This window comes from Cricetulus griseus, chromosome 3 (assembly GCF_003668045.3).
Source record: "Cricetulus griseus strain 17A/GY chromosome 3, alternate assembly CriGri-PICRH-1.0, whole genome shotgun sequence".
NCBI lineage: Eukaryota > Metazoa > Chordata > Mammalia > Rodentia > Cricetidae > Cricetulus > Cricetulus griseus.
This window is the reverse complement of record NC_048596.1, coordinates 50,373,240-50,386,665: the sequence shown is the minus strand read 5'-3', so window position 1 is coordinate 50,386,665 and position 13,426 is coordinate 50,373,240. Positions and strand designations below refer to the sequence as shown.

General features: G+C 49.4%; 1 protein-coding gene across 1 annotated transcript in view; it reads right to left on the bottom strand.

Moving 5' to 3' along the window:
- Positions 1-379: 379 nt before the first annotated feature.
- Positions 380-13,426, bottom strand: part of Fads2 (fatty acid desaturase 2) — a 39,354-nt gene continuing 26,307 nt past the window's right edge. Inside the window, exons 6-12 of the mRNA XM_027406731.2 lie at positions 8,383-8,443; positions 8,060-8,136; positions 2,580-2,677; positions 2,312-2,408; positions 1,694-1,773; positions 759-884; positions 380-431 (exon numbers count right to left, since the gene is read on the bottom strand). Coding sequence (XP_027262532.1) covers positions 380-431; positions 759-884; positions 1,694-1,773; positions 2,312-2,408; positions 2,580-2,677; positions 8,060-8,136; positions 8,383-8,443 — 591 coding nt within the window. The remainder of the gene's footprint in view (positions 432-758; positions 885-1,693; positions 1,774-2,311; positions 2,409-2,579; positions 2,678-8,059; positions 8,137-8,382; positions 8,444-13,426) is intronic.

Below are 13,426 nucleotides of genomic sequence, written 5' to 3'. Positions count from 1 at the left end.
GAAGGGAGTGCGGACTAAGGTCTGGTGCCTAGGCTTCGAGGAGCGGAGTTTTATACCATATCAGGGATCTTTAGATGCAGAAGTTAAAGGCAGAGATGCAGTCATCTGCTTCAGCCACCTCTCTCCTGATCTTTGGGAGAAGGGCCTGGGAGGCAGAGGCAGAGGGGACAGGGTTAGGGCTGACAAAGGGGAACCCCATGAGGATTGGGTGGGGGGTGGGGTGGGGAGAAGAACAAGAAAGGATGGAAGACCAAGCATGGGGACTGTGAGCCAGCGGACACTTCAGTCTCATGAGAACCCTTCAGAACAAAAGCCCTCCCCTCCCTCTGGCCGTTACCCCAACTGTGCCCCTTCCCCGAGGGTGCCCTGAGGACTGCTGTCATTTATGGAGGTAGGCATCCAACCACAGCTCCCCAGACTTCTTCAGGGAACTGCAAAGAGAGAGAGGACCAGGGCTCAGGAACCAGGATGGAAAGGAACCAAGGCTTCTAGCCTGGGACATGTAGAAGTCATGCAGCTCATTTCAGCTACTGACCAGGGCTTGCCACTTACCACAGGGGCTGTGGGCTACTGATTAATGCTCCCTAGGGAAACCCCTGGGGAAGGAGAGAGGGGAGATCCTCTTCCAGCCCTGGGTAGACCAGAGGTCAGTAGTCTCTACTGTAAGGCCAGCCATGTGCCTCTCACCTCAGCCCCACTGAATCTCTGGCCCCTACCGGTGCCTCAGAGCCCCAGCACCTGTTAAGCCCAACCCTCACCTCACAATGTCCAGCAGGGCCCTCAGCAGTGGCTTCTCCTGGTACTCAATGCCGTGCTTGGCGCAGAGAGACTTCACAAGTGGAGCGATCTTGTGCAAGTTGTGCCGTGGCATGGTGGGAAAGAGGCTGAGGGGGCAAGTGGGCAGAGTGAGTGCACGCAGGACCCGTGTTCTCCACCCCTCCCTAGAGCCCAGGGAGGCAGGCAGGCTGAGGCCTGCTCTGCAACCTGGAGAAGACTATGAAACTCCTACCAACTGTCTACAGGGGCTACTAGTGATGTGTAGAGGGGCAATTTATGAGCAGGGGCACTCCAGAAAGCCATATTGGTATCGCATAGCCAGACACAAGGGACTCGTGTTTTTTTTTAAAAAGAGAAAGAAACCAATCTGAGTGTGAAGGCTCACACCTGTGGTCTCATCATTTGGGAGGACAAGGCAGAAGACCTGTAAATTCAACTCCCAGCTTTAAAAACAGGAAATGAAAGAGACAGATGGGAGGTAAGATGGGAAGAATAATAAAAGATGAGACAGAGGCAGATGCACTAGGGACAGTCCGTTAGCTACCCACGCACCACATAGGCTATCTAGCAGGTCCTCAGTTTCCTAGTCAATTAACCTGGAGTGAGTTTCTCGGCGCTGGGAGCATTGCAGGACTGTGAGATGGTCTTGCAAGCTTTCTGTATCTGCAAAGTGGCCACACATGAAGGAGTACAGTCCCCAGGATGGCCACATGGCATGGGGCCTGGATAACAATGCCTCAGGACGTGCTGATCCCAGAGCCCCTCTCCTGCCCAACCGTGTTCTCAGGTGGGTTAGGTAGTGGCCTTGCCAACAAGAGAAGATAGAACTGCATGGCACCCTTGGCCTGGGGGTGGTGACCACTGTACCCCCATTCCTCGTCTACCCTCTCCCCCAGGCTTGCTGGGCCACACTCACTGGTGCTCGATCTGGAAGTTGAGGTGCCCGCTGAACCAGTCATTGAAGAAGGACTGTTCCACATTGCAGGTGGCTGCCAGCTGCAGAGGGGACAGGGAATAAGTGGCTGGGGGTAAGAAGGAAACCAAAGAACCTAGACTTGCTTCATAAAGGTCACCTTACCCAGGGTCTCAGGGGCACCTCTCTAGGTCAGACTATTTTACCTGGGAGCCTCAGCCCACCCAGATTCCTCGAGGATCCTCTGGAAGATTCCTACCATCCCTTCCATATCTTCTTGTGTGTTGTTTTTTTTTAACTCAGTCTTGCCTTGGACTCCTGATCCTTCTTTCCACTTCCCAAGTACTAAGATTATAGGTATGGGCCACCACATGGGTTTATTGGATGCCACAGATCAAACCCAGGATTGTATGCATGCTAGACCAGCACCAACTGAGCGACATCCCTAATCTTCCCACCACCCTTTCTTGCTTAACCCTGAGGCTGCCAAGAGGCTACAAGCAGCCCTAAGGAAGCCCAGCATAGCCCTGGATCCACTGAGGCAGCCAAATCTGGGTGAAGGCTCCGACAGTGGGGTCCAGGCTTTGCAGGGTCCCTGTGACTGCCTTTGCTTTCCCTCACCTGGCTGCTGAACCAGTCCCGGTAGTGATCAAGATCAATCTCCATGACGATGTGGTTCATCTGTGTGACCCACACAAACCAGTGGCTCTCCAGGAACCTAGAAGATGGTGCAGCTCAGTGCTGAAGCCTCAGGATGGGGGACAGGCAGCCACACAGAAACAGACCCTCTGTAACTACCCTACCCCACGGCAGGCACAGGGCTCACATTACAGCCCCATCAAAGTCAGTGTTCTCAAATGCACAGGGTAAGCCAGCAAAGCTGGGGTACCTGATGAAGTTGAGGAAAACCAGGGCTCCCAGGATGCCATAGAAAGGGATGTAGGTGTAGAAGAAACGCACATAGTAGCTGATGGCCCAGGCCAAGTCCTGTAGGGGAAACAAGATTAAACTTAAGTTGCCCCACTCTTCTTGGCATGGTTTACCTAACCACCGAGCTGTGTATATACACAGCTCACACTGATTGGCACAGGTGTTCAGAAGAAACCACAGCAGGCTGCTAGGAAGTTGGGACGCAGGGCCATACAAGGTCAGACACTTGCCTAAACCACCTGCTTGCATGGGGTTTGCATTGGTGAGTTTCAGGGAGGAAATGGGATATTGGCTAGGAGGTAGCCAGTAGGTCCAGATGATTGTCATGTGAGCCCCCAACATGTGATCAAGTGGCTGTCCATTCTCAGCCTTGCCCCTGCTCAGGCACCTGGATTTCCTTCCTTTCTTAGAAGGGAAAGGGCCCGGAGACACACCACCCCTCCCTGCAACCCAGACCCAGGTCGCTTTTCAGGTTGGACTCTCTTCTTGGGTCCTCTCTCCTCATCGCTTTGTCTGTCCCTCCTTGGGATTGGTAGCAAGGTCCTAAGCTTGCATCTCTCTCCTGGGAAGCCTCTGTCCTCTGTCACAGGCTCTCAAGCAGTCATTCTGCAGAGAAATCCATGTCTCTCCACTTCCTCTGCCACTCAAGCCCCGTGACTTGGCTGGACCACAGCAAGAGCCTCCCTTTGCTCTCCTGCTGACATTCCTCATGTATCCAGGGCAACCAATGACTTGTGCTCCAAGCATATCCAACTCTGCTATAAGACAGACAGACAGACAGACAGACAGACACACACACACACACACACACACACACACACACACACACACACACACACACACACACACACCGCCACGTAATCCAAGTGACCATGGAGCTCTGCAGGATCCAGAAGCCCCTTTGCCTAAGCACCCTGACCCGGCTCCTTCAGGACCTTTGCACAAACTGTTTGCCGTCAGGAATGCTCATGCCCAGCCAATGCTTATCAGAAGGTTATTTCATCAAGGACCAGCCACTCCGAGGCAGTGGGAAAACCCCAAAGAGAGGCTGGAGAGGTGGTCCACTGGATAAAAGCACTGGCTACTCTTCCAGAGGTTACAGGCTCGATTCCCAGAACCCATACAAAGGCTCACAGGCATCCATTGTAACCCTAGTTCCAGGTGAACTGATGTCCTCTTCTGGCCCCTGTGGGCACCAGGCAATGCACAGATACTCATGCAGACAAAACAAAAACCAAACCAGAGGTCTTGAAATGACAATAGAATCTGGCACGTTGGTGTCTTAGTTCAGGAACAAAATGGAGAACAAAACCAGGACCACATTGATGACAAAGACATGGCAGATTCCAGAATGATTTAGAGAACAAGGGTGGCCCTAGACCGTGCTTTCTTGGTTGCAAGGAATTGAGGTTGGTCCTTAGGGCCATTCCAGATTTTCAGAGTGCTGTCAGCTAAGTTGGAAAGGGGATGGACAGCTCAGGAGGGCAGAAAAGAACAGATGCAACAGTTAGGAGTGGCTGGAGACAAGATGCTCAGATGTGGCAAGAGATCAAGAGGAGCAGGCACAGCAAGCACTTTGATCATCCTTTCTTTTTTTTTTTTTTTCCCTGGGCTGTGTTTGAACTCAGGGTCTCAAGAATGCTAGGCAAGTACTCTGCCACTGAGCCAATCTCCAGCCCCATGTTAATTTAGTGCATAAATGGAGTGTATGAGTATGTATATGTGTGTGCATATACATAGGGTATGGAACATGCACGCGCGCACACACACACACACACACACACACACACACACACACACAGAGAGAGAGAGAGAGAGAGAGAGAGAGAGAGAGAGGTACAGCCAGGCATGGCTTGGGAAGTAGAAGCAGGAAGATTGTGAGTTCAAGGCTAGTTTGGGCAATGTAGTAAGGACCTATTTCAAAATTAAGTAAGTAAATAAATAAATGTATGGAGAGCCTGAGAAGTGAAGGCTTGGAAAACAACAGGGAGACTACCAAGGCAAGTAGCCATGGATAATCAGTTCCAGGAAAATGGGGTCTGGAAAGTATCCCAGGCGGTGGTGTGGGTGCCCATGCTGCATCATGAGCAGTCTTTCCTACTCTTAGGGCTTCCCATCTCCACCCTCAAGGCTAGGGTCTCTCAGTCCTCACAGTATGTGCCACAACAAGATGGACAGCATGCTTCTTCACCATGGGGCTTCTATGCTTTGTGGGATGTTTATCACCCCTCTTGGCTAGATGCTGGGCTAGCATCATCTTCCCACTGCTAAATCTGATCATCATAAATGTCTCCAGATACTGACAATGGCCCAGTGGAACTGCCCAGGACCTGGAGACAGCTGCTCTGGATGCAAGGCCAGGGGTTCTGTCAGATTCCCCGCAGCTCTACCCGAGGATGCTCTTGAGGGACGTGGCTTGATTTCCCTTCCTGCTCTTTCTAGTTAATGCTTTGTCCTTTGTGGAACAAACAACACAAAAAATAGATCTAGGGATATAGAGATGGCTCATTGTCTCACAACTGAGGACCTGAGTTTGATCCCCCAGAACATGAATGGTGCATGAATGGTGGTGTGTGCTTAGAATCCCAGCATTGAGGAGACAGGATCAGGAAGATTGCTGGGGCTCTCTGGCAGCCAGTCTGGCATACTTAGTGAGCTCCAGACCCTGTCTCAAAGGCAGTAGATGGCGTTCCTATGGATGACACCAAGGTTGTCACCTGGCCACCACAAGCAAGGGCAAATAGTAACTGCAATGCTTATGACAGCACAAAACATGCACATACACATACATGTAGTAGCTGTACATATGTGTAGGATATGGGACACACACACACACACACACACACACACACACACACACACACACACACACACGTGCATGCGCGCACACGCAGAGGTGGTTTGGTGTGGAGAAGGCACAAGGATGTGGCATCTGGAGTTCACTGTATCCCTTGATGTCATATTGGGCAAGGCACAAAATTTCAGTCTCAGTATTTCTCATTGTGAAACTTTGTAGTTGTTTTCACTGACGATATGGGTTTTGTTTGTTTGTTTGTTTTTGTTTTGTCGTTGTCGCTTGTTTTATTTTCAGACAGTCTTATCTTGTAACCCTGGCTGGCCTGGCACTCATTATTAAACCAGGCTAGCTTCAAACTCACAGTGATCCTCCTGCCTCTTCCTCCCAGAGTGCTGGGATTAAAGGCCTGTGCCACCACATCCAGCTACTCATGTGACTTTAAAAGGCTAAGAACACACACTAACGGGCCATGCACTTTTCTGATCTCTCCTGAGGGCAGGAACCATGTTTCCATCACAGCTAACTCTTTGCTTGTGGTGACTACTACTTAGAGCTTACAATGCTGTGGGTAGGTACTCGTACAAAAATCACAACTGTATTTCTATGTAAACCCAAGCTTGCCAGAGCAAACACAGCCTGCTTCCCTGAAGGTACCTCCAAGCCTGTTGTTTTGGGTAGAAACATGTCCTCTGTGATGGCTAATTTTGGTCAACTTGACTACGTCTAGAATCAACTAATAGAATCACAGAAGAAGGAAGCTTTTGCTTTTTGCCTGCTTGCCCTCACTTGGTTTCTCTGTATTGCTTTGGAGCCTGTCTTGGAACTCTCTCTGTAAACCAGGCTGGCTTCACCTGCCTCTGCCTCCTGAGTGCTGGGATTAAAGGTGTATGCCACCAATGCCCGGCTTGCCCTCACTTTTGATGGCAAGCTCACCTATCCTTTTGCTGAGGCATTCCTTCACTGATGTTAGAATCTACTTTCTAGGAAGTCTCTCTGGGACTCCAGCACCAAACTGGGACTGCTGAGACATCCAGTCTCATGAGCTGAACAATTACGAGATTCTTGGCTTTTCTGTCAGGAGACAGCCATTGTGCTACTCTAACGCTGCTTATAAGCCACTCTGGTAATCAATGTGTGTGTGTGTGTGTGTGTGTGTGTATTCATTTTATCAGTTCTGTTCTTTTAGAAAACTCTAACACCCTTCCAAACTCATACACTGACATTCTGACCCCAGCACCTCTAAAGTCAATGTCCTTGGCCGTCACTAAAGACCTTGCTAATAGAACTCATGAAGACAGCAAGATCATTCCAATGGGTGCAAATCAACACAACTAGTGTCATCCTATAAGAAAGGAACAAGGTTAGTGGTACAGCTCATTCGGTAAAGTGCTTGCAACTCTAATGCCCAAAGCCTACAGACAAAAGCTGGGCACATGTAATCCTGGTGCTGGGGAGGTAGAGTAAGCCAGATCCTGGAGCTTTCTGGATGGTCTAGCCTAATCTGTAATCTCCGGGGCAGTGAGAGACCTTGCCTCAAAGGAAGTGATACCTGAGGTTTCTGTGGTGGTTTGAGTGAGAATGCTCCTGCAGAAGCTCATATATTTGAATGCTTGCTTCCTAGTTGGTGGAACTATTTGGGAAGGATTAGGAAGTGTGGCCTTGTTGAAGGAGGTGTGTCATTGGGAATGGGTTTTGAGGCTTCAAAAGTTCACATCTTGTCCAATTAGCATTCTGCTTCGTAGCTGTGTTTCAATGTATGAGCTCTTAGCTACCGCTCCAGTGCCATGCCTGCCTGCTGCCATGCTCCATGATGGTCACAGACTCTCACCCTCTGAAACTCTAATCCCCCAATAAACTTTTCCTTTTAGAAGTCACCTTGGTCATGGCATCTTAGCAACAGAAGAGTAACTCAGACAGTTGTCATTTGGCCTCCATATACACACACGTGCAAGGACGCCCTCACACATACATGTACCTATACACACACACAAATACACATTAGAAAAATAGGGGAACACCTGACCACAGATACAGATAGGCCTAGAAGGAAGATGACATACAGACAAATCTTCCAGTCAAGGAGAGGGGTCTGGACCCTCCTACCCCCACCCCCCAGGCTGCTGTCAACTGATTTTAGACTTCTGGTCTCCAGGGAATGAGAAAACATATTTCCATTGTTGAGGCCACTTCCAGTGGGCTGTGTCAGCCTCTCATCACATTGCCGCTGGGGACTTTCTAAGGGACTACTAGGCTAGGGCAATTACTGCCAGGTGGACTCCTGTGTATATATGCCAGATTAAATTCTTAAGTACACCGGTGACCTGGCCTTGAACTCACAGAGGATCTGTCTGCCTATGCCTCAGGAGTGCTGGAATTTACCTTCTAAGAATAGCATCTTGTATACTACTGGTGGGGTGGAAGGAATAGACTTCTCGCATGTACTGGAGGTGTCTTTAGAATGGCCATGCTTTGGCCTTCTTGACTTTCTTGGCTCTGGTGGCCTCAAAGACAGTCTCTTCCTAAGAGTGACAAAGCAGCTATGCTTTGGGAGAGATGTCTGGGGATTTGCAGGCCCCCAGCGGCACCAGGGGCAAAGCATCCCGGTCACACTCACCCACCACCAGCAGTGCCACTTGACTTACCACCCAGTCCCTGCGGCTGATCATGGTCATGATGATCTGGTACTGGAAGTACATAGGGATGAGCAGCGGAGGTCCAACTGTAGAGAGAACAGACGGCCTGTCAGAGGTGAAGGAGCCAGCTCGACACCACCTGCAGGGCAGCTCAACAGTCAGGTGCCTGGGAGTCTAGATGAAGGTAACAGGTCCAGAGGTGTTTGCACAAGCTGGCTGCTGGCACCCTTCTTTTGAATAGGTGTGCTGTCACTCTGCCAGTTTGAAAGGGTATGGGAGGAAATGGGACAGATGAACCCACGGGGTTGGGGATCTCTAGCCCTCAAACTCACTCAGGAAGAAGTATTCATGCTGGTGGTTGTAGGGCAGGTATTTCAGCTTCTTCTTGCCATACTGAGGAGAGGAGAGAGAGGAGAGAGGGTGAACATGAGCCTCCGTACCCCCGCTTTATTCACCACCCTCCTAAGCAGAGACCTCATCCCTCTCCCACCTGTCTGTATCTGGGCCCAACAAAGCTAGCAGCTGCCAGTTTGCTGGGGCCTGACTGCACATGCCACTGTTTTTACTGGAGTTAGGGTCAGACCTGGTGAGTTATGCTCACTCACCTGTCTGCAATGGACCAATTAAAGAAATGTGTTAATGGAAAAAAACAGAGAAGGGAAATTTAGTCAGTGAAGTCACATTGTAAAGAAAAAATGAAGAGGTCCAGTGAACCACACTACACCATACCCCTGTCCATCGTTGGGATCCTAAAACGAGGTTTTGATTTAAACCAAAAGCTAGAGGAATATATAACTAAGAGGGTTTGGTCAAAGTGTGGCCCCGACCATCACTGATGCATCTTTGTCTCTGTTCCAGTCGTTCCTGCAAGGTGGTCTGACAAGTTCTCAGAATTGTGTGAGCTCTCTCTGGGAGACAAGCTCTTTCCCAGCTGGCACCAGGCTTCAGACTTTCCCTTCTCCCAGCATGCAATTCCTGGGTAATTTCCAATTTCTTAGGGGCTATTGTTCAATAGTCTGAGAGCCAAAGGGAGTGGGCATAAATTTCTCTTTAGAATACCTTCATCCCTGCCAGCACTGTGAGGCCCAAATCCCAGGCCAATTTGCAGGTTGGTGGCTGAAGTTCAGGCTCAGAGTCAATCACAGTCCAAGGCCATGAGAAGTGGGCCTGCTGTTTGTCTTTTTTTTTTTCTCCCTCTTGTAGTTTTGTTGGGAGTGTTGGTGATGGACTCCAGGGCTTAATCCATGTTAACCAAGTCCTCTGCCACTAAGCTACACTCCTAGCCCTTGGGCCAACTTGGAGATGAACAATAAAAAAGCTTTCATAAGCCTAGGTACCCCACAGGGAGCTTCTGGGACTGTTTCTACCCTTCTGGGAATGACAGAGGCTCCCAGGTCTCAATGGGGGCACTCCTTGGAGACTATTAGCAGCTAAGAGAAGCCAAACAAAGCCCAGGAATCCTTAACAGTCATCATCCTGGGAACATCTATTCTTGAAATCTCATAGTCATTTCTAAAGACTAACCTCTTTCCCCAGCGGCTCTTGATGCATGAGGAAGCCATCTAGACAGAAAAAGAGTCCCTGCAGGGCTGGAGAGATGGCCTATGTGTTAAGAGCACTCTTTGTTTTAGAAGACCCAGGCCTGGTTCCCAGCACCAACATGGTGACTCACAACCATCTATAACTCCAGTTCCAGGGGATCCAATGCCCTCTCCTGACCTCTATGGGCACCATACACTCAGGAGGTGCACAAACACAAAACAGTTATATACATAAAATAAAATATGCATGAAATAAAATAGAAGCAGAAGCAGCAGACACCCTTTAATTCCAGGGCCTGACTTCTAGGGAGCGGTCCACCCAACACTGCCATGGATCAAGGAGCACCTGTTCTTTTTGCTTACAATACTGGACTGGGGTGGTGAGGGGGGAGTGGGGGGAGTGTAAGCCTGTGCTTGGAGTCAATAGATACTTATTAGATGCTGCTTCTTGCCCTAGGTCTCTAGGTCTCTAGGTCCCTAGGTCTCTCTGAGCATGTTTTGGCTTCCAAGTTATTGGTTGTTAAGTGGTGCCAATGGGAACTTTGATGTAAAGACACACTGACACCAGGACAATGCCACCCTTCTCTCTCCAGATCCAAAATTTAAGTCACACTCCTCAAACACTTTTGGGGGTTGGGAAAGCAAAATAAGTTACAGATGGAAGAAAACTTGGGTGTCTCCTAGGCTTGACACCCCTGTCCTCCAAGTGAGAACACAGAATGGAAAGTGTGTGTCAAAATCACAGAGGCCCATGGGCTCCTACAAGGAAGGGGTGTGGGTGGGAACAAAGTCCAGCCTGTCCCCAGAACATGTGTCTTGGTGCCAGTGGCTATGGTCACATGCCTGCTGAAGGACAACCAGAAATGATCCCTTTGTTCCTTGCAGCCTCCTGTGTCTTGGCAAGGACTCCACACATTCCCAGAAAGTATGTCGTGTACATGCAGTCTGTCATTAGAATCAGGCCTGAGGTTGGCCTTGGAGAGGTCAGAGCGAGGGAATCCTCAGAGGGGCCTTTGATAGTTTCCCAGTAAAGGGAGGGGATGTGAAAAGTAGGCACAGAGGGAAAAGAGATACACGCCCCCTAAGGTGCCCAGTGAGTGGGGAGAGCAGCAGCCTAGGGGGACATGAGGACAGGCCCTGGGTCCTGCTCTGACCTCTTCCCAGGAGCCAGAGAACCAACACCCAGACCCAAACTCTGAGTGCAGGCTTCTCAGCCCTGGCTGCTGGCCTTTATCTGTTCCTTCTTGAGACTGTGCTGGCTGTTTTTATGACAATGACACTAAGTCACTGGAGAGGAGGGAGCCTCAACTGAAAAAAATGCCTCAGTAAGATCAGATTATAGGCAAGCCAGCAGGGCATTTTCTTAGTGATTGATGCCTATTGTGGGTGGGGTCCCCTGGGCAGGTGGTCCTGGGTTCTATAAGAAAGCAGGCTGAACAAGCCATGGGGAGTAAGCCGAGAAGCAGAGTTCCTCTATGGCCTCTGCATCAGCTCCTGCCTCCAGGTTCCTGCCCCAACTTAAGTTCCTGTCCTGACTTTCTTCAGTGATGGACTATGATGTGGAGGTGTAACCAGAATAAACCCTTTCCTCCCCAATTTGCTTTTGGTCATGGTGTTTGATCATAGCAATACAGAGACTGAACACCAAGGACAATCTTCAGGTCAGTAGAGGCCAGAAGGTCCCTTTAGAAGACCATGGGAGAGGGTCACCAGGGGGACCATTTGAAGGTTGTATAGCAAGTACTGCTTTCACTGGTTTATGGTCACTGAGAGGGATAACTGAGTCTGTTGGGCTATCTCCAGCTGGTAAGCATTGTTGGCTCATACATGCACTTTTCAACATCCCAGAATGACCCACCGATACCCCAGGACACCACCAGGACACCCCAGACAGTGGCAGGTCTCAGAATTAGCCTCTATGGATGCCCAGTCTTGGGGATGCAGGGACTCACATTTGGAAACAATTCTCCATTAAACCAAAGTGCTTAACCTCCCTAACCTTTGGGTTCCTTGCTGCACAGTGGAGGTATGATGTATACTTCATAGCGGTTCTAAGAGTCCAGTGGATGAAGCAGATACAAAGGCCTATGGGATGGTGAGCAGAGTGTCATTTATAGTAACATCTATATGCACAAAGTGACATGTTGACACAGCTCTGCATGTCTGTTTCCAACTCCATAGCCTCTGAAAGGACAGCTACAAAGGGATGTTAGCATTTGGCCAAACCACCTCTCTTATCCAAAGCTCATTCGGATGGTTAATATTGATTATCAACTTCCTGGTGATTCTAGATTTGAGTTCATTGAGGTTGCAAACCCCATCTTGAACGCACCATATCAAGGTGGCACCATGACATGCGTTAAGGTCTTAAACTGAATAAAAAGGAAAGTAAGCTGAGTACCAGCATTCATCTCTCCCTGATTCCTGACTGGTTCTCCACCCCGATGGACTGAATCCCCTCGAACGGAAAGCCAAAGAAATTCCACTCCCCTCCTCTAAGTTGCTTCTTGTCAGGTTTTCAGTCAAAGCAATGAGGAAGAAACAGGTACACTCACAAAGCACAAACTGTGGTCTTAGGGACACCAGGCCCGGCCCTTTGATGACTTGCCAGCTTGTTTTACTTGGCCCAGAGCTTGTTAAGTCATGTGATCAAGGAAAGGATGGAGAAGGAGTTTTGGAAAGCTCCGAGCTAGGAGGGTGAACATGTGGCTTCGTTTCAGAAAGCTGGACTTACCAACAGAGGCATTTCCAAGGCTGGCAAGCTGGTGGCCTGGATGGCAGCTCTACCTTGACTTTGAGTATGTCATTTTCTTTCTGCCTTAGTGGTTCTAGTTACATAAAGATTGATGGCAGGTCCTGCCTCACAGGTTAAATAAGGAGTAAATGGTGTTTTGCACACCTGGTAGATACTCCTTGGGGTGCAGGTCTACAAACAACTCACTCAGCAACTTACTCTTCCTTCCAGCTGGGAGGTGCTGGGGACCAAAGTATGGGGAGCAGGGGTTCCTGCTCCTCTCCTCTCCCACACAGGAAAGAAGCTGGGGAGACAGCACAATTAGAAGGGAAGGACCAGGAAGACAAATGACACTTTCACTAACTAATCTCTTGTGGCCAGAGCCCAAAAATGGAGATGGCAGCACATGCTGAGCTCTCACTGAACTGGAACAGCTGAAGACCACAGATGTGGAACCCACAAAGGGCAGGGAGCGGGAAGTGCAACCAGCTCTGGTGGCCAGTGTGACCAGCTTCTCCACCACAGGCCAGATGTGACAGTTAGTAATGATTGCCAACTTGACAAGATCTAGAACCACTAGGAGATAAGCCTTCTGGGTTTGTCTGTGAGGGAATATTTAGATTAGGGTAATTGAGGTGGAACACCCACTTTACTTATGGGTGGTACCATTTCTTAGGCTGTGGTCTTGGACAGAATATAAAACAGAAAGCAAACTGAACACTAGCATTCACCTCCACTTCATGACTGTGGATGCAATGTGAGCAGCCAGCCTCCTGTTCCTTCCACCATGCCTTCCTTCTCTACCATAATGGAATGACTCCCCTGGACCTCTAAGTCAGAATAAGTCCTTTCTTCCTTAAGTGGCTTCTTGTTAGGTTTTTTTGTCTCAACAATGAGAAAACTAATATATAGAACTGGTACCAAGAAGCATGGCCATTGTGTGGTTGGTAGTGCTTGGGACTGGCTTGTGGGAGGAATGTGGAAGAGTTTGCAGCTGTAAGCTTAAGAAGCCCTAAAATGCTGTAAAAAGGGCTTACTGGCTTACTGCATCAAGTTTGGAAGATCAGAAGACTGAGAGGCTCATGGCTGGGAGGGCTGGCT